Source organism: Crocodylus siamensis, chromosome 9, assembly GCF_052110815.1.
Source record: "Crocodylus siamensis isolate JL-2025a chromosome 9, ASM5211081v1, whole genome shotgun sequence".
Lineage (NCBI taxonomy): Eukaryota > Metazoa > Chordata > Crocodylia > Crocodylidae > Crocodylus > Crocodylus siamensis.
In genome coordinates, this window is record NC_143403.1 from 61471972 (window position 1) to 61498806 (window position 26835).

Consider the following 26835-nt stretch of genomic DNA (forward strand, 5'->3'; position numbering starts at 1 on the left):
GATGGCAGGGGACGAGGGCGATCCATCCCCTGCCTGCCCGCCTGCTCTCAGCCGTCAGGAACCTCTGGTCTCTTCCAGAGCTGGAGAAAATGCAGTCGGCGCCTGAGACTGCGCTTCCTTTGCAGCCCGCTGCTTTGAAGAGCACGGGGAAGAGGTGGACAGGAGCGTGCGAGGGGCATCTCCTGCCTTGCTCCCCGCCCCGCTGCAGGTGACTGCCTGGAGAAGGAGGGAGCGAGGTAGGGCGAAGCGGAGAGCGGGAGGAGGGAGGGAGCGATCGTGGGAGTGGGGAGCGCGCGGGGGGGGAGGAGGGAGGTCCCGGCTCGAGGGAGTAGGTATTAGTAACAGCTGCTTCAGCCCGCGCTCGCTCCCAGCGGCGCCCGCCCGGAGCCGGAGACACGCAGATCATGGACAGAAGTTTCTCCCCGCGCCGCTCGGGGGGGCTCCTCCTGGCAGCAGCAGCGCTCTGCGTTTGGGGGGCAGCGGGCAAGGTAACGCCCCCGCTCTTCCCCGGGGTCCGCCCAGGTGCAGCTCTGGCCCCGCGGGGGAAGGGGGGATGCAGGGCTGGGGGTCGTTAGGAAGCGCGCGCCGCGTGCCTGGCGCTTGCCCGGGGGAGGCACTGGCAGGGCGGCGGCCGCGCAGCTGCTCAGCCCCTGCCGCTGGGCGCTGGTTTGATTGCGGGGCGAACAGCGCCGGGAGGGAGGCGAGCGGCTCCTGCCGCGCCTCGCGGAGTCCCGCCGCTCCGGGCTCCGCCGCGGTGCCGAGGCGGGAGTGGGAGAGGCTGAAGAGCGCTCCGCGGGGGAACCGCCGAAGCCGAGAATTGGCTCTGAAATTGAGCAAGAGCCTGCTCCGTCTGGTCTGCGGCTGGAGCAGCCTCGGGAAACGCAGCTTTCCTAGCTCAGAAGCCTGCGATCAGACAGTTTATTGGCAGCTGGAGAGCACCTGACACTTGCCAAGAGTCGCGCAAACGCTAATAGGTTGGTGGTGTTGTCCTAGCCCTACAGGTGGGGAGGAAACTGAGGCTGTGAATTATCCCGGGTCCTGCCGGTGGGAGGCTGTCAGCCCGAGCCCATGCCCATGCCCATGGTTCAACATCTGAGCTGGGGAAGTGCTAAGAGTTGTGGCTCTGATGCAGGGGAGCAGTTTAGCAAAGAATCTGCCTTCTAGCCAGGATTTGCCATAGCAGGACTTGGGGATTGAGTCCATCAACCTGTTTCAGCCACTGTACTGCTGTTCTTTTTCTGTCTCATGTAGCAGGGTGATCCATGTGCTAAACACAGTTGGAGCTCCTCCACTCATGAAAGTGGTAGTCATATAGTGAGATGTAAATTTAAGATGATACAGTTATAGCCGATTACCTCCTTGTGTGGACGCTTTTTTGTTTTTGGTCAGAGTAGTAAAAGCCCACATCCTGGAGCAGAAGTAGTTATTGGGGGGGGGGGATTAAACGCACACAACTATAGCGAATTAGTAGAATTGTACTGATGTTACTGAGAAAGTATCTTGAATAGGATGTGTATTGATGCAGTTTTGTCATTCTCTGTCCTTTGGAAAGGACTTGAAAAATAAATCCTAGTTTATAATTATAGGATACTGGTGTATATGGACTAGTGAGATCTCTGAATTGTGCGGGTATTACATATTATTCATTTACACGTTTGAGCTTTTTAGACATAAGATATGAGGCTTCCTGTTAGCAACAACCAAATTGGATTGTAAAAATTTGTCCTTCAGTTTGGTATTCAGTGAAGTACTCAAGGCATACAGATAGCTTGGTATGAATGTTCCTTTTGTGTGTTGTTGATTTTTTAATTCTCAGTTTGTCGTCTCAAAAGGGTTGAAACAATGTAACTTGCTAAGTGTGGTGTCTCATCTAAAGGGACATTGGTGTAGGCTGCAACATACTAAAAAGTAGTACCAGAGGCTGGTTCCTAAGGCAGACTGCTTCACAGTGCGGTCTCACTTGCAAATGAAATGCTCACCCTTTGGATGTAATAGCTGGTAGTCTTGGTTCCACTGAAGTCAATAGGCCTCTTACCATTGACTTAAATAACTTCAGGATTTTACATCCTTGGAAGAAGGGTGGATGCTGTGTAAAATATATGGTGTACCTTCTGTTCTGTTGTAACTGCCTTATAAGAAATAACATGCAAAAAAACTAGAACTCTTGGTTCCAAAATTATACCTTTTTATTAGACCAACTGGGAAATTACAAGAAAATTGTCCTTTTCTGCAAGCTTTTGGGCTCAAAGTCCCTTCATCAGGCTCTGGGAAAAGTATAGATGGTAAAAAGTCCCCATAGGTAGGAAATAAACCTTGTTTTTGCACAGATGGAGCTAGATGGAAAACTGTCCCTCTGAGTCTATGAGTGTCATTGTGAGCTGTGTTGAGTACTTCTTTGATGTGTAGATTATGTAGAATTCCTTCGCTGGAGGTGTCAGATGGCAGGCAGGGAAGTAAAAAATCTTTCTTGTTGTTCTGCAATTAAGTTTAAAATCCAAAATCGGCTAAAATTCAGCATCTTCCATTTTCAGGGATATACTTGGTAACTGAATTGGCTATTAACTTTATAAGAAATACGAGTTTTGGAAGGCTTATGGATTGCTTACTAAATTTGGCTAGCTGTCCCTAGTAAAAAAAAAAAAAGATACTAGTTTTACTGCTAGATAAGCCAGTAGAGGTGAACTGGAAGTATGGGGTAAATGTAATGTTGACCTCTGCTGTCTTTCAGTAGAAACTTAGATACTTTTCCCTGACAAGATTTTGCAGTGAGATAACTACTATGCATTAGCTATTTCTGTTGAGCCTTTTTTTTTTAGCAGTTGATGACATAGCTTGAATGTTAGAAGCCTAACTTTATGAAGGTACGCTGTAACTTCTTAATTTAATGAATTGGATTCTTATTTCATAGTGTTGCATCAATAAACAAGTTGTATAATCTGCTGTCTTTTCTGTTATTGAAGCATGTCTCCCTAATCCATCTGCTGCCTCCTCTGATTGAGCTGCAGAACTCACTAGCTGCATGAGTTTTGCATTTTTATAGTTTGGCATTGTCATGCCTTGTGTATGTATAGTCAGCAGATGAAAGTAGCTATATTTGAGTTTATATGCTTCTTGGAATGGGTGGGGGTGGTAAGACCTGGAAGATGATGTGAGCAAGTTGTATGTTTTCTTTATGTATTTTTCTTAAGCTTTCCATTGTTCACACACGTCCAAAATCGGGTTGGTTGACTCTTTAAGGTGCTGATTGACCTCTGCCTTTATAAGAAGAGCTACTACCTCTAATGGTAGCACACTGAAACCAGTTGTATTCCCTCCCAGCTCAGACTTGCTGTCATGCAAGTTATCCTTTTAGATTGCATATGATCTGTATAGTCTCTTGACAGTACAGGATAATATTTTTAGAATGATATTTAAGTTGTACATAACTCTCATCAACCTCTTTAGGCATTCTGTAGGAGCACTTCTGTGCATTCCTCTCCTTTCCGTAGAAAGTTAAGTTTACTTGGTATTGCCAAGGATCACATTATGGTCCTTAACCTGTAAGCATCATTGTTTTGTTTTGTTTTGTTTTTTCTTTTTGACATCTTTATTTGGATTCTGAGCATCTTTGCACTTAGAATGGAGTGTTTTTTATTTTGTAGGTTGCTGTTTCAAATCCAGTGCAGTTTAATATGACAACAAGTTCACATCATCTGGAAGCTTTTACAGAAGCTTATGAACTATTAGGATGTGTTTTGGTATCTTTTACCTCATAAGAATAATATTGGATTTTGTGCTAATTGATGCCTGTGATGGTCTAAACAGAAAGGTCAAAGATTGTGTGGGCCCTGAAGGCTTTACTTGCCCCTTTCAACCTTGGAAGTCGTCTCTGAACGTCAGAGTTGAGGAACTTTAAGACACTGTGGCAAAGCTTAAATTATTTGAAGCTTGTATCTGTCTCCAGCACTCTGACCCAAGTAGTATATCCACATAAGAAAACATGAGTTTAATCATATGGAGAAAGATCTGATGATGGGCCCAGTGGTGTTTCTTTTGTAAAATGAGTGGGATAAGATCTGCAATTCAATGGTTTATTCATCAGGGGAAAAAAAAAGTAATTTTGATTAAACAGACAGGAAGGCAGTCAAAATTCCAACTCTGTATGTGTATATAAAGTACAGTATTGTTAATAAAACACTAACCAAGAAGGTCTCCATATATTCCCCAAACTAACCTTTCTCTGGTATGCTGCATTTAAAATATGAGTCTTTTTAAGAGGAGGGTTTTCCAATTCCAGATACTCCAACTAGAAGCTTGATCCTTTTCCCATTGCAACTAGTGTAAATTTTGCTGTAGTCTTGGGTAGGAGCAGGATCCTTCCCAAGATCAGTGAAGTATTAAAAAATTCAACTACTAAAATATGCACCTCAATTAGCAAAGAATGTGGCCTGATTAGTAAAGTGTATGAAATGTCAGCTATTAAAGTTTTCAGCCCGATCAACAAAGCATGCTGCACAATTGGCAACGTATCCAGAATCTCAACTACCGTACTACAACCTCCTGCCAGATCAACCAAGCATGCAGCTGAATAAGTAAATTATGCAACTGGAGCAGCAAAATTTGCACCTCTGACAGCAATGGTGTAAAACCTGAAACATTTAAAACTGATGCCTTCTAGGCAGTCCTGCACTTCGAACACAGCAGTAGGAAAAGTCAGGAAGAAAAGGGAGCTTAATGCAGTATCTCCACATACTGGCTGTACTTGTAAAGTGTGTCCCTTGGACAGCTAAGTGTTTGATAGTAGAGAAGACTGACTACTAATACCTGTCCACTTTTTATTCCAGCAGCTGGGTGTTCGGAGGGTTATTTTAGTAGTACTTTAACTGGCTTTTCAGTTCTGTATAATTTTTACTTTATAGGTCACCATAAAGCCCTGTGTTCCTATATAAAAACAGATGTAAGACTGTCTGCCTGTCTCAAGGAACTATGCCAGTCCGGATACGTAATGCATCTTCATAATTAAGACAAAAGTTTCACTGGCAAAAACTTTAGTGTCATCAGTGTCTGTGAAATAACATTCTGTGTTAGGAATAAAATATGATAGGTATTAGAATTTATCTACACCTTTTTCTGTATCTGATTTTTCCTCCTTTTGTTTACAGTATGCTCATACCTGCTGACACTTCCTTTGATGGGTGTTTACCATGTGGAATGTTAAAATACTTGGCCTGTTTTGGTTGTGTGAAGTAGAGAAGTTGGGTGGGAGGGTCATCATCTATGTTGCATGAATTGAGAATTTTGTTTTCCCAACTCGGAGATCTTCTAACATTTGACACAAAAGATTGATTTACCCCTTTTTAGTGTAGGGTGGTTCATAAATTTTTCCAGTCATGATATTTGATTCTGATCTTCCCCCCTAGGTCTTTGTAATTTAAGTCTTATTCTTACATATGTAAGAGGGTTGTAGGCTGTCTTTATTTAATGCAGATGTGTGATTTCAGAGCTCCTATGAATTGCTTATTTTTAGAAATAAACTATTTTGTATTGTCCACCTTCAGGACTGAAAGATGTCACACTTGCTTTGTGATGTTTATTTTTCCTGTACTGTTCATTACACTGCAAGTCTGGAGCATAGTTTAAATTAATATCTTTACAAAATCACTGCTATGTTTTAAACCCACTCCAGCTAATATATAAAACTGGCTTGCACTGAACTCCTTATTTACCAAATGTCTGTCTTATTTCCAGGTCAGTTCAATGAATGATCCTATTTAGTTCTGTTCCCTGTTTAAAATATTTCCTACTGAGTACAGAGCAATGCCCTTAAAACACAATTGATTTGGGTCATTGAACTGTATTTTTCATGTGTGTTAGTCTTCATCCTGCCATTGGGATTTCAAACAGAATGATGCAGAGAGGATCTCTCCTAGAGGCTTAAGTTCACACAAGGAGTCTGGTGAAATAAGAACCTGAGTTCATGTCTGTGGAACACGGCAATAATTTGTAACTTTTTTTCCCCTCTAATGCCTTGTCTGGCCAGAATATCATACATCTAGCGATTTGCTCTTTAATCTTGAATGATCAGTGTTGTCTAAAAATGTTAATCTCTAACTCTTAATTGCTTAAACATTGAAGAGACTGAAAAATGGGGAAGATTTATGTCTTGCACAGCACATGGGGCTTTCCTTTTAGAGAGGATCATAACTCTTATTTGCAAATGCCGTGATAAAGAAGCAGCAACTGGAGTAAGCAATGGAAACTAGCAGAGAAGTAATCCTATAATTTCTGGATATGGCAACTAACCTTGAGATGAGAGTGGATAGAAACCTGCTTCTAGGTTGAAATAAATTATTCCCTTACACTTTTTTTTAAGACAAGTAAAGCTCTTTCTCCCATGTGATACCAACTACTATTAGAGGGTGCTAGCCTAGACTGACCAATGATGCAGGCAGATGTAGCGCTGGGACAGCTGCCACTGCTTCTCCCTTTGTGCCCATACAATATTATTTTCTTACACGCTGGATGCATCTACATGTGTGCTTTACTGTGGGGTTGACAAATTATCTCTGCAGTAAAGCATTACTATCTACATGAGTGCCTGTATTACTATTCTGGACAGTACTGTCTTATGGCAGAGTAATTAACTATGCTAAAATGCTTGCATAGACAGTGACTAGGGCTGGCTGGGGCACGAGGGTGCTGAAGTGCAGAGGGTGCCTGCCTGCCACCTACCCCCACACTTGAATACCCTTGTGTCCCAGCCAGCCCCTCCACTGCCTGATGCTGCCACCTATAGCCCCGCCCTGAGCCCTCTGCCAACACAGGGCTGCTCTGCCCTGACTCTGACTGCTGCAATCCCAGGCATATTTGAAGATGCTGTGCCCAGGAGCAGCTGACTCAGGTGTGAAGTGTGCTGGAGTTTGTGTCTCACTAATTGCATATGTAGACACACACAGTAATACCAAAAGTTTTGTTTCAGATTTAAAAATCTTAGTCTGATGATATACTACCACTTATCTGTGCGTATTAAGCATTATGTATAGTCACCTAATTTAATTGGTATTACTGCCTAATCTAGCACCTGAGTCTTAATTTTGTAGGAGAAGTGGTTATGGCTCTGCCTTGAGTATAGAAGGCTATAGGCAGAACAAAATTCTATGCTGCTTGGACAAATCCTTGACTATTTCAAGGGATACTAGCATTGTGAGCCATGCATGGAATATTTGGACAAAAATTATCCCGGAAAATTATTTACTAGTAACTTAATCTGTTGAAATTGCTTGGACTCCATTGGAAACCATCTTAATCCCTGTTATAGCTTGCAGTAGATAATATTGTATAGCATTTTGAAATAAAGAATATACCTACTCATTCACACTGCAGTGAAATACATCATTAGTGAAAAACAGCTTAAGGTAGAAAATGGAAAAGGCACTGCTTGCTTTCTAGGGGCTGGTCCAAAGCCAACTAAAGTTCATGATTAGTCTTTCATGGATTTAGCAGGCTGTGGATCAGGCTCTGCATCCTGTTGACATTAGTTGGACGCAGCAGAGGTAGGGTATTGAGCAAAACTTCTGTACTTGGTGTTGGGTGGAGCCCTTTAATGACAGAAGTTAGTCATGTTTTTGCAACATCTTCAATTGAGGACTTCAAAGTTTTGCAAATACCTAATTAAAGAAGACTGTTAAACCAAAGGAAGGGCAGAGTTCTGGGGAGCACATGAAGCACTTCTGTAAACTGGCTGGGTGAGGATCAAAGCTCCACACCAAGGCATTCTTAAGATGCTGGCCATTGATGAAACAGCTCTGACCTCCGCACGCCACATTTTCATCCAGTATTTTTTTTTTCCTCGTCCTTTTTTATTAGCTGCCAGATTGCAACATCAATCTACCAAAACAAAAATTGTCAGACTTCTTATCAGGCTGAAAGGGAGGGACTTTCTACACTGAATTAATTATCTCTTCCTTACTGACCCACTGCCATATAGTTCATCTTAAATTAACTTGGTGATGGAAGACCTCCTGGATAAATTGTCCAGCAGCCATAGTGAATGTTATCCAGCTCTGGTCATTCAGGCTTCTAAAAGGATACTTCCCAGGGTTGTCACATGACCCCAGGTTTCTGGAGCTGAGGATCAACCCATGAGCTGCTATCAATCCTGCTGCCAGTACTGTAGGCCAAGAGGAGGTGTATGTGGGAAAGGTGCCTTAGATCTCTTACTAGGAACTGAGACTTTTCTGTTTGATTTTCAGGACGTTGGGTACTTGGCTGCTTTTAGGCCAGCCCTGACGATGTCAAGCCTAGTAGCCTGAATGTTTTGATTTGCCTGTAAAAGCAACAGTATAGTATTCCAAGTTTCCTGACAATGTCTTGAAGGGAGAAAAGAAAGGATATTTGCAAAGCAGATTTATTTGGAAAAATAAACTGCTTGTTGGTTGGGACCCTATAATAACAAGCCAATGCTTTATTTTTCCTCTGGCTGCTGCTCCTGTGATGTTTCCCCACTCCCCTGCTGTGCCCTCCTGCTCTCTTCTTGTGTGCAGACAGTAAAGCAGAATTTACAAGCATCCTGCTCTCTGAAGTCCTGGCAAAGCAAGAGCCTTGTAAACTTCCCTTTACAGTGCACACAAGGAAAAATTAACCCTGGATAAATGAGGTAGAACAAGAGCCATCATTTGTATACCCTTCATCCAAACTATAACAGTTTCTTAGACAGCTAACCTTGAGTGTACTAAGAAGCATTTAGAAGTTTCTAAAATAAAATCTTTTGAGTAGAAGGGGTTATCTTTAATTTTTGAAGTATTGTAATAAGATTGCCTCTTTCTAGATCATTCTCTTAGTTTCCTCCTTCAGACTAAGTTGGATACAGGTCCTTATTTCTTGCGGAAGCAATTTCAAGGTATTTGAAGAGGCACAGGAATAAATCTGTGGCACAAATGGCAAGATGGAATACTTGGAGATGAGCTTTCACATGTGGAATGTTTTCTTCTCCATATGGTTTTACAACAGACTCCCAACATGTAAAACATTTGGAGTGCCTGGGTGAGGAACAACAGCCTTATGTGGCTGCAAAAGAGATCCTTGCTCACATTGACCTCTGTTTGTCAGATGCTTCTATTTATAAATTTACTTCAAAAATTATTTTGGCTGTGAAGTGGTAAGCAAAAAAACTACACGTGTTCAAGGGCTTGAAAATGGCTTGCCCATGCAGTTCCTTTTTTATTTATTTTAAAATTATTATTACTTTACATTTTGGACACTTGAACTGCATATGGACTTAGTTATACTAATCTTCAAATTTTTAAGGAAAAGTTTACATACAAAAATCACGAAGATTTAGTCCTGGCATTCTAGGGGTATATATTTTTATGGACCTACGTAACTGATCCAGTTGACCTTGTTTATTGCAACTTGATACACCAATTAAAAGCTGTATTTTTCCTGGTTACTGAGCAGTTCAAACAGTCTGACCAAGTTTCCTAGTGTTTAACTGGAGGGGATTTAGCTGTTCAATTTTTAAGTAAATGAAAACCAGATTGACCCTCTTGAAAGTTCCTACTTTGCCCTCATCAGTTTCCACCAGCCATATCATTTACTGTTAATGTTTTTTCTATGGTGTGTTGTGTACATTTTGTTAATTAGAACTTGCTCTGGTAGAAAAAGACCTGTGCTGACCTATAAAACTCTGAAGCGAGTGATCATGAAATCTTGAACTCTTCGTTATGCTGCTTTAATTTTATTTATTGTGTTCCCAACTTTCATGATGATTTGCCTGAGGAAATGCACAAAATGCTGCCTTTGTTTATCTTTCTAAAGCATTTTTTTTGAATGAAGCACTTCCTGCAGAAAGCATGAAAAACAGGATAGCAGCTTTGCGTGGATGTAAGATTTTACTGTCATTTTGTGGCCATATTTCAGGTTCTCTCTAAAGCAATAGTTCTCAACCATTTTAGACTTGAGGCACCCCTCAAAAAATGCCAGCTCAGTTTTCACTAATTTTTTGACGACAGAAAAATAATAGATCAATTCTTCTGTTGCAGAGAACTCAGAAAGACCACAAGGCAGAAAACACTATGAACACAATTCAAAATTTCTAGGTTTATTTTATGAACCATGTTGTACGCTGTACCTACCCCATAGCGCTCTTGAAATTATCTCAAGGCACGCAGGGTACCACAATACCCTGGTTCAGAATCACAGCTCTAAAGAAAGTCATATGCGGTTTAGCAGCTCTTGAACCTAATGGTTCAAGTCTGGTTCATGTCCAGTCACACAAGAATTAGCTTTCCCAAGGACCAGCCATACGTCTGACTTAAAAAAAATCTACGTGAAAAAGCTAGTTTGTTTGTATAAATTATGAGCAGCCACCACAAATGCTGGAGCTGACTGGCATGTGGTATGCATTTTGTTTGACTGCTATAAGCTTTCTACAGAGGTAAGAGAGCAACCAATGAGGAAAGATTACTCTTATGGCATGCCTCGCCTAAATTTTATTATATGACCCTGAAAGTTTCCATAGGGGAACATCAGTTTGTCTGAGTTATTAATACCAGTATTTCCATTTATGTCAACCTTGTTTGCTAGTTCATTTCTAACAGTCAGTTTCAAAACTCTCTGCTTAAAATGAGTTATGCCAACAATAACCAGAAAAGGGTAAGACATGCCAAGCCAGGGGTTCTTTACTTGAGGACTGCAGTACAGAAAAGGGGTGGGAGAGTTCATAACTACAGACATTCTACTTTTCTGCTACTACAGTATTTTTTTTATCTGTATTGAAGCACCTATTAGTGTTTTTAATTTAGCTGATGATAAATGTTTCTGGTACCAAAGTTGTATGCATAATTTCAGAGGTTGTTGAATAATTTTACACATATAACTGTTAGGAATTAACTCCTGATTATTCAGCCTAAACTTTTCCTCTCAGTTTCATACTTTCTTTAATTGTTGTGCTACCTCCTACTTGCAGGTGGGCATCAGAGCTAGGCCTTTTCTGGAAGAAAAACTGGACCTGATACAAGGAGGTCCAGTCTGAAAAAGATGAAAAACAGTTTAAAAGTAGTGTGTGTTAAGGGTGGCATCTAGACATATATTAATGTGCCAAAATTACCGTGCATTAAGTTTAGTACTTGCATAACCGAGTACTAAATCAATGGACAGTAACTGGTGCTACTGCGCAGTAGCTCCGGCACACAGCTTTTCAGTAACACCAACTGAACCATAACCTAATTCTACTGCGCAGTAGCATATTAGCCTGGATTTTGCCTGATATGCTGCTGCACAGTAGAATTAGGCTATGGTACAGCTAGTATCTTCGATGCACCCGAGGGGTGGGAATTTCCCTTTTCTCTTGGTCCTTTTTCTTAGCCAGTTCTATCTAATTATCTCTTCAAATGTTCCTCCAGTCCCTGCTTACTACAATAATTCCTGTTGCTTTCTTTCTCTACTTTCTCCAGCTTCTTTTGGGAAAGAATTTGAGGCCCAGGACTGACATCAATTCCAGAGGTGGGTTTCATAAGTAGCTTTTTCTTGTTAGTTTCCCTCTTCTCTGGGCTCATGGCTTTTATATGGGGGGAAAAACTACTGATGTAGCTACTGTATTATAATGATGCTGTTAAAACTTTCTCTATGGATCCTATCGTTCTACATTATGATCATCTTTACAATCAGTGTAACTTAAATAGAACAACCATTTGTCAGACTATACATGGTGCACAGATTAGTTCAGAGTCCCTTGTTATACAAAGAGTTTGCCTAAGTGGAGGAAGCTTTGGGAAGATGCAACACATTTACTGCAATAGATCAATGTTGGGGGCACATTAGAAGAACTAACCATAAAGCGTGGCTAAGCAACAACACCAGAGAAATGGGGGGAGCGCTTGTCTACTTCAGGATGATCAAGCAAAAGAAGAATAGTCCTTTATTTACTGTTTTGTTTTTTTTTTAAATTCTTGATCCTAGCTCTAAGATAGGACAATAAAATCTGCAGTAAAATTTAAATCAGCTATATCTAGTTGCTTTGGTGGAGGACAGATAGTTTTGTCAGATGTTTGAGAGAGGCCTGTATGTTTGTTTCTTTAGGATCATCAAAATACCGTTAAATTTTGCAAGATTGTTTAACCTCCCTTTGATCAATGAAATTGTATGCAAATGTAATGGATAAAGGTCAGAGTAAACTAATAAGAGATGATAGACTGGGGGATGGAAAGAGTGGTGAGCCTTATTTTCAAAGCAATGAGAACCCATTTGGACCTGCAGGTATGCTCAAATTCTGAATTTGGGGCCCAAGGGGTCTCCAGTTGGGTAACCAAAACCTGTGGCTGATCCTAAAAATTTGACTCATGTACACAACTGTGCAGTAGTTTGGCACATCTGCCCTAAACCAAGGAAGGGCCTTGCTGCAAAACTGGTGGTTCCTTATCTGATCTTGCCCAAAGAACTGTTTTTTATTATTTCTGAGTATGGTCAGGTCATCTTTGTCATACTCCGTGAAAATACAAACCTTCAAGTTCCAGCATAGACACAGGCTGACTACACTCCTGTTACATAGTTGCTAATGATACTTTGGAACAGGGATTCCTAAAGTTTGGCCCCTGAAGAACCATTTCAAAGAGGACATCTACTGCCCGGGTCCAAATCAAAGGGGCTCACAGACTGCATTTGGCCCACAAGCTGCATTTTGGAAAGCTCAGCTCTGGAAAGCTGTGGTTGGGATTATACTTCAGAAACCTGTGGGTTACTGTTTAGAAAATAGTTTCTATTTGTATGTCTGGGACCAAGCATTTGTTTGGAACCAGAAAAAAAATTATATCTTTGAGACAAATGAGAAGTTGTTCTGTGAGAAGCCAGAGTGTCTTGTGACATCTGAAAGTTGTCCAAGTCCAAAAGATTGTTTTATAATTTTTTCCCCCTTATTTCTGCTTCCTTGCTCTTGGAAATAACTGTACATGTGGAGGATGGTGACTTCATGGTACAATTATGCAATTTGCTTGAGGCCAGGTATCAAAATACCGCAGCTGTGAAATTTGGGATGTTGTAAAGAGGGTGAGGAAAGCTAGGGCCTCTAGACTGTAATGGGACTCTTGCTCTTATATTGCCAGTTCTACAGCTGCTTTGATGCAGGCTGGTTGCAGTAATGACCTCCATCTATTATTGCGTATGTACAGTAAGTGTTGCTGCTTCCACCTCTGTGGCCAGTTTTGCAGACGTGCACTTTACATCAAGGATAGAAAAGCCAATGGGAGAAACAAAAACAACATTAACTGGCAAGGTCACCCTCATGTCCAGCTGTTTGTTCTTGACTGACCAGCTGCTGTTTTTTGGCAGATGTTCCTCAGAATTCTTCTTGCTCTTCCTTCTCTGAACACAGGTGGGAACACTTCTTTCTGTCCTCTGGATGAATATATTTTGAGCTATGTGTCCCTTCTCTCCATCATGCCCATCGGATGACAACTGACAAGAGTTGCTGAAAACAAAAATGTCGTAATTTTAATTCCTTTTCCAAGAAGCAAGGAGGATCTGTCTGCCCTTTGCTCAAATGTGAAACCTTGGTCCCCACAGATCCTACCTTAAATTCTTTAAATGACCTTGACTAGATTACAAGTAAATTACAGAGCAGCAGAATGAGGCAAATACCTGCCTGAGATTACAAGAGCTTTATAGACGTGAGGTGAATTTCAGAATTCAGGTCCTTTGCTTTAAAGGTTGAGAACCACTGGTCTAGTAAGTAGAGACTCAAGGCCCTCCTCCGTGATTTTTCTGAATTTAGTAGCACCCCATTTCAAAAATTAAAAATAAAAATGGAAAAATACTAGAGCAAACTTCCTGTTGCAGTCTCTCTCAGTTTTTTGCAACAAGCCAGAATGTTTTTTGATGCTATGGATTCCTATTTAAAATATCTGGGTTTCTCTTGTGACTCATGTATGAAAGTGTTGCTAAGGGAACATCTACAGGTTGCCCTACAGCAGCATTGTTACTGCACTAGATGTGCAGCACATGGTTACTTTTAGCAGCTACTTTGCTGTAGTTGTGCACTATATAGTGTATTGCTATGGCGACGTAGCATCACATGTAAACGCACTGTAACAGCACTAATATTGCATGGCACACAGAAACACCCTTAAAAGCATTTCATGGCACCCCTGGTAAGAATCACTGCACTAGATGCTCCTCTCTCTCTCCTCTCCCATAATCTTTTTTGTTCTTTGTCTTCTGTGGCAACAGGCTTTTGTCATCTTCCCATTCTTGGGAACCTAACCAGCATTTTAATTATCTGAAAATCACTTGTAAATCAGAAAAATGAAGTAGAAGACTTGGTAATATACATGAAAAAAAGCCTAGCAAAGCTGTCTGGTGCGTGCCAAGAAGGAGTATGAGGAGAGTTGGGCCCTTTCCTGGAAATGGGATTTGCAGAGTAGAAATGTCAGATCTATAATAACTTTCATGTGGTGGAGCTGCTGTTACTTTCTGAACAAATAAGAGCATCTGTTCAAAAATGCAGTTTTGTTTCTGCTCGCATTCAGTGGATTGTGTCTGCTCAAAGGAATTTTGCCCATTTCTGACAACTCATGTCAGCAATGGATGCAGTTGAACCACTGCTCGTGGAAAGGGCTTAACTATAAGTGTAGATCAGATTAAAAGTATGTCTAGACCTGTTTCAAAAACCTGTGAGTGAATCCTGTTCGGCACCAGTTTACGGGAATTTATTAATATAGCGGGAAAGAAGAAAACTCTGTCTGGTCCTTCTCAAATGTTCTATGCAGCACTGTGCAAGACCTAGTCCAAAGGCAATCCAAATACTTCCTAGGCCCCCTCTACACACTACATGTATCATCCAACTACTGGGTTAATTGTGCAGTTTAGATTGGCTATATGTGTAAATTAACTTCCGTGCCTTAAAAAGAGCCAACCAGCTATAAAATTATTGCTAGAGAATGTGTAATAAGTTTTATAGCTGGTTTCTAGCCACTCTCAGTCCCCGCAGCCATGGGGTGCTGACACAGCTGTGGGAGCTTGTTATGTACTGGGGCGGGGGGCATGGTCACCATCCTAGGCTCCCCCTGTGTGGACAGTAAGGTGTGATAATATCTGGTGCTGGATTCCACAATCGTGTGGCATGGCAGGAGATGCAAATGTGTGGATCACGCATCAGATCCTATCATGTCTTCACTTGACTGTCTAGAGGGGCTCCTAGTTGAAGACTTGAAATAGAGCAAAACATCATCCTTTGTTGATTGACAGGACTGGGAGCTATAAGTAGGAATCTACTCAATTTGCAATTTTTGAGGAAACTGCAAAAAAGATGGTTTCCACAATCACCATGAATTTTGTGCAGAATCACCACAAGAAAAAAAAGCTTACTGAAAATAAAATTCCCAGTGGGAGCCAGCAGGTGCTGCAGCCTTGGTTTATGGCCCGTGGGGTGACGGTGGGGGGCAAGCCTCTGGCACAAAGGGGTGCAGCCAAGATAGTGGCCACCCCCTCCTCCGTCTGGCACTGATTGTCCAAGAGGCCTGCCTTTTGTGCACCCCTGCCCTGTCTGCCAATTGGTGGTGAGGGGTGGAGCCAATCAGTGGCAAGGGGGAGAACTGCTGGTGTCCCTCGGGCAGTCAGCAGTGAGGGGAGGGCCCTGCCATGAAAAGACCGCACTGAGCATTGTGAGTGGTCGGTGATATTTACTTCTCCATGTGCTTTATGTAGATCCTTAGTTATAAGACTAACATCTGTGACGGGGATTTACTTGTATATAGCCTGTCTCCTCTTATTTAGTTTGCAAAGGTTTTTGCATTTAACATCTCCCTGACTCAAAGGTTGATGGTCTTGGACAGGTTAGACTGACACTGCAGAGTTTGAACGCAACATTGTTTTTTTGTAAGTTCCTATGGACTGGGTCCTCTTCATCTGGAATGCACTCAGGGCAGTATGGTTCCCAATACCAATTGGCTCACAGTTCGTTCATTCTTTCATTCTTTTTTTCTTCTTTCTTTCATTCTTTCCTTCTCTCCCCCCTTCCCCCCCCCATCGTGACATTTAATTTTCTCTATTGGTTAATAGAGAAAGCTTCTGTTTGTGCGTAGTTGATGCTAGCAGGATCATCACAGATTTCCTCAGTGATGAGTCTTACCAAAGTTGGTAAAACAACTTGAAGTTGTTTTCTCAGAGATCTGCATTTGGGTGTAGCTTCAGAAACACTCCTTTTTGGGGGAAGGCAGGGGGTCTCCAGTTGACAAACCCAGATTCCTGAAATGAGGATTTAATTAAAATAGAAAAATGATAACAAAAAGTTGCTGACTCTCCAGCTGTACTCTGATTATAAAGAGAACTTGAACTTCTCCATACATGTAGGTTCCATCTTAAGAAAAGACACAGAAGATGAAGGTGGTGGGAGGAGAAGGCAAGACATCCTAGGGACTCTGATGCACCACAGTATGATCAAAACATGATCTGGGATTTTATGTATCCTGAATGTCCATTGTGACAGGCAGCTCTGTGACTGTAATGAGTCTCTCTCTTTCAACTCGTTTTAGCACAGCACTTCATTTCAAAAAATGAAGTCTCAGCTGGAGAAGACAGAATTCATATCATATTGCATAAGGCAATAGAGCAAAGTGCTGAGGGTGGTTTGAAAATGGTTTTGAGGGCTTACGGGAAGTTTCATTACAGTCTTGAGACTTCTACGTAGCGTCTCAAACTGAGGCTTTAATATCCAATCAACTTCTTTTTGTTAATGTATGCCAATCTAATAAGGGAAAATGTAAATCTGTACAAAAGACACTGACTCTGTACAGTGCTCATTTCTGAATCCCCTGATTAACTTTAACTTAATTGCAAACAGAAGACTCCCATTAACTTCAGTGATCTCTGGATCAACTGGTTTGTGACATGAGTGCCCTAAAAGAAATCTTGCAGTCTTTATTTAACTGAATGAACCAGATGATGTCCTTTGCACCCAGAATAGATATTCCTCAAAAGATTCTGTTTTGATAAACACCTGACTTAATATTTCTCTAGTGTGGAAATGCTACAAAAATAAACCTTATGGTCCACAGATAAACCTCCAATTTCTGGTGGCTTTTCAGTTAATGCCAGCCCCATCAACAAGTGAAGATACACATGCACTGGTGGAGAAGTGTGTATGTATGTAATATACATCTGTTTTGGTTTATAAGGCAACAGTGAGATGATCATGATCATCTTTGTGTGGATGTGAACTTCAGTATGTGTTTCTCTAGTTTTTTCTATGGTGAAGTATACTCTGATTCTTGGAGATGTATCAAGCGCATTGATATTTCTTGGGTAACCTAAATTATAAAAGAAAACAAAAAGTAGGTTTGCTTTGGAGGTTGTCACTCCATATGAGCAGAAACATGAGCTGTCAGCTCTCTCTTTCTTTTCTCCTTAAAATAAATGCACTTAAAATCCCACCTTTAAGACTGGGAGGAGTCTGACCTATGCAGATGCTGCTGTTTGTAATTGGCAGTAGCTCAGATGGGAACCCATGTTGGCCCATTTCTTTTGAAATTGTTCTCAAAATATGATGCTTGCTAAAATGTGCTTATGTGTTCCTGGGTAGGGCCTTGTCTAAGTTTATATCTTTTCTAATAAGTTGAATTCCCCTTTTGAGATTATATCTTAAAAGCAACTGTGCATATGCACATAGCTGTCTTAGCAGCTACATAGCATGGTTTCCTGACATTCCCTCTGCCCCCAGAATAACCTCGTGCCAGAAGCATTTCTCATGGGGAGGGAAGGTTCAGGCTGTCTTACTCCTCTGCCCTGCCTCCTTTTGGTTGACCCAGCTGGTCAGCCAAAGGTTGGCAGTGCCTTCTGAGGACAAATTGTTAAAGAACCCGGTCTTTGGCAAAGTGAAACCTGTTGATCCATGTGCAGGTTTTTGTACAGACATTCTGTAGAAATTGTAAGTAGGAGGTTGATGATGGCAGTTATCCAGGTACTTTGCAAAAATTCTATCTATGTGGTTCCCATTAATGTCAATGGGAGTAGCTCAGGTAAAATCTCACCTGGTGCCTGGGTATGAAAGTGTTAATAACTTTGAACTGCCTGGGACAAGGAATATATGAAACATACTGTGTGAGTTAGGGATGAGTGACCAGGCACAAACCATTTGGACCTTTTGCTTTATTCTGCTCAACTGTTATATGGTCATTCAGAACTTGAAAATGAAAAATGTTGCATTCTATCTGTTGTAATACATTGCTCTAGAAACAGTTTCTGTTTGTTAATCATGGTTTTAAAAAATATCTAGATAGGTTCTTACAGCTGTTTATTCTGAGCCTTGATCTGAAATGTGAATATAAGGATTTGACCCTTGATTGATAAAGTTACAAAAATCACTGTCAAAATTATCAGGTTCTAATATTTCTTCTAGAGATCGGTCAGCATTCTAGATCGAATTTTGCTTTCCTGAGTCCTAGCTGCCAAAGGTATTTGCCACTGACTAATCATTGGGCCAGTTTTAGGAACTGAATTGGATGTGATTTGATTTGAACGTGGGGGAGGAGGGGGAGAGAGGCCAGGCCACTATACTTTCCCTTTGACGTAAATCATCCAGTATATTGTAACTATATCGGCAAGAACTACTTGAAGTAATACAAACTGATATGAAACTGTCTAGTGAACTTGCTGTCTTTTGGCAAAATAGAGGTTTTATTTCTATTTTAATATAAGGGGCTTTCTGGGGTATACACACTACAGGTTTTAATCCTCATTATATTAAATAGGTTTATAAAATTTTAAACTTGTTTATTTTGGAGCATCGCATCAGTGTTTGCACACACTAGGTTTTCAAACAAATTAAGCCTGGTCCCTGGCTGGCAGCGTAGGAGAGCGGAATGGTCCAGTGCAGCCCCTCTGGCCTAGGGTCCCTCACCTCGTGCCCATGCCCTGCCATACAGCTGTGGAAGCAGAGAGCTGGCTAACTGCACAAGAAAAAAAAGTGGAAGCAATTGGAAAGCAATTTGAAGGGGTGAACTACAAAAAAGTTGCAGCACCATCTGGTGGACAAAGGGCTCATTACACATCTTTGAGCGCCTTTGTGGTTGCATGCAACGAATCCATGGATGCAACACTTTAATTCCAGGCAATCCAAACTAAACCACATTCAAGAAGTTTTACTTTAATGCAAAAACTGATCCTGTAAAACTTGTGTGTCTTGCACAAGTGAGGAACAAAGTTGATTGCCATACAAATAAATGCAGAATCTCTGAGAGTATGGCATACCAAATATGTTTCTGTTGGAGCTTTACAGTCAGCTCTTATACTGGTTACATTTCCTTATAAGGCAAACTCTTCCATCCCCTTGTCTCCTTAGCACTGTTAGGATGGGAGTATCCTCAGGTGGGAGTACCCTCAAGTGGTATGGCACTACTATACTTGGTCTTAAAGTTTATTCTTAGCCATGAGTGTCCCGTTCAGTCTTTGAAGAAACTTTGCACTAAAAATAGAGAGTATAATCCTTTTGTATAGGTAGAGAAAAATGCTTAAGAACTTGTTCTTTGCTGTAATCTGTTCAACTAAAGGCCATTCTCAATTTGGAGAAATTCCCTGGCAGTGGTGACATGTAAGGGGTGCACCCCCTGAAAGCACTGATGCACCACCTGACTGGCTGTGCTCCCCACTTAGGCGATGGGCTGGGGGGACACAGATGCCCCTCCTGTGAGCGCTGTTCAGGGAGTGGAAGTGCCAGATGTAGGCCACGACTGCTTCTCGGAGCAGTGTGGAGCTGTTCCCAGGATGGGAAGTTTTGCCATGGAGGGGACACATTCCCCCCCGCTCCCCAGTTGGTGAGATGGCACCAGTTACTCTGACTAAGGTGGCACCAGTTGCCCATGTTTCCTGGAAACTGAGACTGCTTATCTGTCCACTCTCTCTACACCAGACCTACAACAGGGGTGGTCATACCTGTGCTAGTTTATGGAGACAAAGTGCTCGATTCCATATGGCTGACTCTCTTGAATTTCCTTCTCCAGTGGGAGACCTATCAGCAGGCATTTTAAATCAGTGATAGATTGGCAGAGAATGGCTGTGTAGTACCTCCAGGAAGTAGTTCTCAGTTTTGTTGATATTTTATCTTCATTTCCTACTACCACTTAAGCATTGATATACGAACAGATATTTTTTTTTCTCTGAGATATTTATTGTTGCTTTTACAATGTGCAGGAAACTATATATTCAGAAGGCAGAATAGCCTTTGGTCCAGCCATTGTTACTAGGCTAGCTCACTGGCTGTTGGATTTGTTCTACCATGTTCCATTTCCTACAGTGCACACAGCCTAGTCTCCTGTTGCATAGTCGACAAAGCCTTGCACATGCATTATTACTTAGTGCCTCAACCTCCCCCATCCTTGTGTTGCCAAAAGTAAGTAACCTGTTCCTGGCCAGGCCAGTTTAAAACGATGTGAAAGCATGATTTTAGTTTGTAAGGGTACAGATGTGTTTGCGAAGGGCTGGTATAATGATGAGGAAGGGACTAGACGCCATAACAGCCATCATGTTCCATCTTGCTCTTCCTGAGACTTGCTATTGCCATTACTTCATTATCTTAGTTCAAGAAGCAAGTAAAGAAGTTCTTGACCATAGCCAACTGGAAGCTAGCAATTTTGAAGCACAATTGTAGACCCCTAGTAAGAACAGGAGCATGTATTTGCAATTAACAACCTGTGACACTGGTCGTCTTGTAACTGTGTTTGGTGATGGATATTATGAGGCATGGTCCCACATCGTCTCTTCAGTGAAAGAAAGATCTTCTGAACCCCAGAAAGAAGCCATCCACAATCCCCTACTGCCTTCCCTTTTCATCCTGTCTAGTGGAATTTTTCTTCTGCCTGAATTAGGCCACTTAGTTCCTTGTGCTGGTGGGATAAGCAGTTGTGACACTTACTGTACCACAATGAGAATGAAAACCTTTTTGATGTCTCCTTTATAAAATTCCTCAAGAGAACTTTCCCAGTAGTCTGTCCACCTTGCTGTGAAATACAAAAGACAGGCCTAGCCCATAATTGATGTCATTGTGCTGGCATATTTCCCCCTCCCCAAAGCTCCTATAATTTGGGAAAACTAAAAAAGTGTCATTCTTGATATAAGTGTGTCTCTCTGTTAAAAGCCTGCAAGTATAGAACTTGCAGCTAAGGTTGGATATCTGTGTCTAAAGAAGTGAAATTCAGCCTTTTATAATGAATCCATTAAATGGTGTCTAAGTCATTCCATCTGTGGATTATAAATTCATCAGTGCTCTGTTGTCTTCAGGAACCTTTACCTCCTCATCTGTCTTGTTTGCTTTTTTTTTGTCCCCTCCCTGCCCGCCCCCCCCCCCCCCCCCGAGCACAGTCTTGAACCTATAGCCTGAGAATCTGAATAATAAATGATTTGTACACTATGTACATTTCAAAAGTATGGCTGCAAAGGTCATGTCATTGGTGCAGTTTGCCTCCGTTTGCTCTGTGTGAGAAGGACTTTTACCTGTTTGCACTCATTGAGGTATTGAAGCTGACTGGTACTTGTCATCAGATTCCCAAAACAACCAAAAATGCGTTAACCTACAGAAGACGCATTATAGACAAAACGAAAGCAAAAATGAAGTATCTAGGTTTTAAAAATGGATTTGCTATCCAGAACTCTTGATAGTACTGGATACGAGTCCTGGATTCATTGAACTGATGCAGTGCATGGTGCCCCATAACTTCCTGCTACTTAGGGTAAGGAATCAGCTGTCAGTATTGAACTCTTTGTATCCTGCTTGTCACAAGTTGGGAAAAGAGGTAGAATGTGCTCCTAGCTAAGTTAAGAACTCAAAGTAAACTCCTAGTGAAGTGAGGTCAGTTTTGATGTAAATTAGCAAACCAAGTTAATAAGGACTAGACTTCACCAGTTTAACTTGCATGCAAACTTCCTTGTCTTCACTAGGATTTTTTCTCATTACCATCTCAAATGTAGACAGTGAAGATGAGGCCTTTTTGGGGGCAGGAGGGCAGGTATAACTATGTGAGTATGAAATACAATAGGTAGCTATTGTATTGGACATGGATGTGTGAGTTCAGTTTCTATAGTTACACTAATTATTTGAGACTTGATGCTGTAGCCCAACCCAGGTCCTTTTTAAATGCCAGTAGCCCTATAAATTATTTTTTAAGCATAAAAATAGATTTAAATTAATGACATTTTTAAAAATCTGGCATTGGAAACTTTTACATTCTATCATTAAACCATTTCTATTTCTATCGTTAGTTTTGTCCCCTTCTCACCATCCCCCACTTTTTCCCCTCTCCTTCCTCCCCCACATCCTGAAATCCCTTTGACAATGGAAAGCACCTGCTGAAAACCAGGACTCTTACTCATGTCCTGGAGAGCTAGCCTAGCCTTTTTTAAAAGGTGTTTGGTGTTGCAAAATGATTTCTTTTTCCTTTTCATTTCAATATGAGCCAAGGGGTGGGGAAAATAAAAATCTGGAGTATTTTGACCTTAGTGGCATTCTATAGACTCTGTTGGCTTTCTCTGTTATTCTGCCAAGCTCCTTTTGTGTTTAAACAGATATCAGACCAAGCTAAGTAATCATAATTTTTAATAAAAAACATTCTTTTTCCATCCAATTAATGTTGGTGAACATATGGCTCCTAGATAAGGTCCTATGACAACTATTTATGACTTCCTTACTGTCAAAAAACGTTGCCCAAGGCATGGATGAAATTTACTTTCCCCAAATATATGGAGGAATCTCTCAGTAACAGAGGCCCCTCTCCTGATTGATGCCAAGGAAGTATTTTTGCCATTTGTGATTTCTGTCTTTAAAGAGGAAAGAAAGAACTAATAGTGGATCCAGATTTGGGATTTGGCTTGTAGTGATGCCAACAAAGCTTTCTGAAGGGTGGAAATCGACCTCCTGGGTTTCATCTTCAACACGTGGTAATATCTGTAAGTTAACTTGAAACTATGTGTTTACAATCTGTAATATGTTAAAATGGATTTCTGTGGGCTGTTGCAGATCCAAAACACCACACAGCTTTATGTATATACTGTGTGTATCTTGAAAATAAGGTGTCTTTTTTTCTTTTATTTTCTCCTGCTCCTTGGAAAAGGATCTTCTAAATTTTACATTCTTACCTTGTGCGAAAGAGAAGGCCTTGAAGCGTTTCAGCTTTTCTCTGTCTTTTAGATTTTTGTCTTGCAACAAGCAGCACAGAAGGGCAAGGCTAACTACATGTTGAGCAAGGCAGCATGCAGCTAAAAGTCTGCAAAAAGGTCATCAATAGTCTCCCTACATCAACTTGCTAAAAGGAGGCAGTGTCACAATAATGAAAATAACAGATGGAAATTGCTTGGCCCCATTTTGGGAAGATTGGCACACCATATACACTTCCATGGTATCCAAGAATTGTTATGTACTAGATGTTAGTGCTTGAAACAGAGAAGGTTGAAAGTTGGCTTTTTAAAAGCTTAATTAATTTATTATGGATGTCCTCTACATAGAGATAATTGTGCGGTCAGGTTTAGGTCTCTTAGACCTACCATGAGTATCAGGTCCTTAATTTGTCACCATTGGACATCTGTTAAATGTACAAATATAAAAAGTGCTATTTTGGATCAGATGCATGGTCCAGTGAACCCAGTATCCTGTCTCCAACTGTGGCAAGTAGTAGGTGCTTTTAGAGTACGGGTGTTAAACTCCCTTGGCTCCTCCAGTAGTAGGCTAAGAAGTAGCATTAAGGGTTGAATATACCTTCTGTCTCTCTCTCCTTTGTGTAACTTCAATTTGTTCATTTTTTTCAGGTATATTATTCTTGTGGCGCAGTGTTGGAATCCATGGAAAGAGGTCTGATTTTATCCCCCGGTTTTCCAAACAACTACTACCCAGGGACGCATTGCGTATGGCAGTTTTTCATTCCTGTGCAAACTCATCTTATCCTGGAAATTTTTGATTTTGATATATTTGCGAGCTCAAGTGAAACTCCTGAGCCCTGGGATGGCTTTACACCTCCTCCTACAAGAAGAAATAAGGAAATGCCTTCCAGTGAAGAAAGCTTGGATTTTCCCACCTCTTTTTCTACCACAAAATCCTTTCTTCAGACCTGGATGGCAAGGGTGACTCACAGTCTTAACAGCCCAGGACCTCAGTCAAAATTCCTTGATGGCCTCCACAATGAATTCCCAGGAACCACCTTAAAAAAAAATGAAGCCAAACAAGCATCTGAAGAAAAACAGTTGAAACAGATGGAAGAACCCAAAGAAATAGTCAGGACTCAGCCAGGTGGACTGTCATTCACTGTGGCTGGCAGTGCGGCAATGCCAAGGCAAGATATCAGTGGCTTGGAAATGAACAAAGATTTGAAAGGGAAAATACTGCTTGCTCACCTCACTGCAAGAGAGAGAGACCAGGTCATTGGAGAAAGCCAGACTCTTTCCACAACAGCTCTGCCAACAGAAAGCTTTTCCCCACAGCAGCCTGCAATAGATGTATGTCCCCATGATGTCTTGTATGTTTCTGACCTCATCACATTTTCCTCTCGCTTTTGTGGGACAAATTCACCTTTAAACAAGACCATGGTCTTTGGTTCTTCTCTGGAGATGGTGGAGGTTATTATGGAGCTGATCACCACCACAGACCGTGGACGGGGTTTTGCAATGCTCTTTGAATACAAGAACATCACTAAATCTAGCAGTGTAGATGCTGGGAGGCAAGCAGGAAAGGAAAGCACGACGATGCTGACAGTAGTAATGGGAATTAGCATTTTTGCACTCATTCTTTTATCCACCCTCTGCATAACTTGCAGGTAAGATTTTAATATATTTACTTATTCTGAGTTTTTCAAACTGACCCTGCTATGAAATCAAGCTGTACTTGATGTCATGACAATGACCCCGATTGTGAAGGTTTTGCTTTGTATTAATTCAAAACCAAATGTGGATAGACTGATTTTCCACCAGGATAAAATCTGGCTAAATTTCTGCTGATCATATACTGTTAATGCTAGGAGTGTCTGTCTCCCTATTAAATTCTTCAGTATTATACATATTTGGGGTTTGAAATCTATTAGCGGTTATACACTGACAGTATTGAAGCTTGAAGTTTAGTGCAACTTACCAATACAGAGCTGAAGACCAGACTTTCTCTGGGCACCTTGGGCCCAAAAGCTTGTCCAGCATCTCTCTCTACCATTGGTTCAACAAAAGTTTCTGCCAAAAAAATGCTTGCTTCTCATAGAGCTGGCAAAAGCATACTTCACCAGTAGATTTAATTTCCCTATATTTCTTCTTTCCTTTGCTTAGATTAGTGGTTCTAAAGGTGGGGGGCACTAATCACTGGGGGCATGTGGCAGACTTCTAGAGACCATACAGTAATAATAAATAGGAAAGAAGAATAATGGTGAGGAGAAATTTATAAATGGGGAAAAAGAGAATAAGTGGAAAAGAAGGAGAAAAGCTCTACAACATCTCCTGGACAGTTGGGGAAGATGCACTGTGAATGATTGAAGTGACATAGTGTTGTTTTATTATCAATAACACACAATGTATAGGACTTCAGAGTCGCATGATAAACTTCATAATAACTTTTTCAGAGTTGCTTTTTAAGAACTGTTGTTGCAGGTTAACAGTGGTGTGCTTCGAGAGGTGTGGTTAGGGACAGTGACCAGATGATACCTGAAAGGATATCGAAGTCAGGGCACCTATACACGTGCCAAATGTTTTCTCTGATGTGTGCTAATTAATCAAGCCTGCTGGAGCATGTTAATTAACGCACTCTAGCAGCCTCTGTGTCGTGTCTGTTCAGCATCCCCATGCTTCAAAATGGCAGTGGGGGCACTTGAACTAAAGCCCGCCGTTTTGAAGTGTAGGACACTGAATACATGTGACACTGAGGGCACTTTAATTAGAGTGACTCTCAGAGCTGCTCTAATTAAAGCGCACCACCCACCCACCCCGGAGCACATGTATAGATGCCCACCTGACCTTATATTACTCCACTTGTCCTACTGCTTCTTTGGTCAACATTTTAGCTGAAATCTGGTTTTCTTCACACAGTGTTGTTGCGGTTTTTTGCCTGAAAAATATCATTCCAGCTCCTGTCACTGTGTAGAGATCTGTAGTAGCACAACTGCTGGGAACAGCATCCATTCTTCCAGGGCAGGATCTGACTGTCTTAATCATGACACTGTCCCCACTGTAAGAGATGAATCTGGGGACCTAGAGATTACAGCTTCCTCTACTGCGTGTGCCTGACTTTTTTTATCAGACCAAGTCTGTTCTAAGCACTAAATGAAGCAAACCAGCTCTTGTAGGGGAAAAGAACCATGCAACCGCCAAGTCATTCGAGTTTGTATCGGAATGCATAGGTACAAGAAGGTTGCACGGAGGTTGCACAGGTAACCTAAGTTCAGACTTCTCCTCAGTTTAGTGTTTAGTGTAGTGTCTTATCTGTAATACACATCAACGTAGCAGTATTTTAAAGAGCTCTTAATATTTTAAGGTGTTGTGTTTAACTTTTCATTTTGTCTTATCAGAGTGGGGTCCCTAGACACCCCAAGTAGACATAAAACATAGTCCATCACTGCACTATGTGTAAAGGGATGTAGACACAGTGGGTATGAACAAACATAGTCTCTCTTTGCTGTTCATAGAAGTTGCTGCCTTCAGGATCTCACTGTAATTTTGTTTATAACTGAAACCTTGCATAACTTTAAGAGTTTGATTTGCATGTTATACCTAATCTCTTTTTTTTACCCTTTCTTTAAGGATCCTGCTAAATACTGTAATTTAGACCACAAATATTTGCCAGCCCTAAACTGGAAACATCTGCTAGAAATATCTTCCAGATTTTAAATATTTGATTTTTAAACTCTTGCCAATCTT

At 41.3% G+C, this 26835-nt stretch overlaps 1 protein-coding gene across 9 annotated transcripts in view; it reads left to right on the plus strand.

The window, feature by feature from the left end:
- The window catches only part of LOC149857756 (uncharacterized), a 49441-nt gene continuing 22606 nt past the window's right edge, over positions 1-26835 (plus strand). Inside the window, exons 1-4 of one of the 9 annotated variants that reach the window (XM_090063907.1) lie at positions 372-488; positions 11433-11481; positions 22782-22902; positions 23758-24758. In XM_090063907.1, the coding sequence (XP_089920033.1) occupies positions 23791-24758 (968 nt within the window). In that variant the 5' untranslated portion in view covers positions 372-488; positions 11433-11481; positions 22782-22902; positions 23758-23790. Of the gene's footprint in view, positions 237-328; positions 489-555; positions 975-11432; positions 11482-22781; positions 22903-23757; positions 24759-26835 lie in introns of those variants that run through there. The other 8 variants (XM_090063906.1, XM_090063909.1, XM_090063908.1 and 5 more) reach the window with 8 other exon arrangements.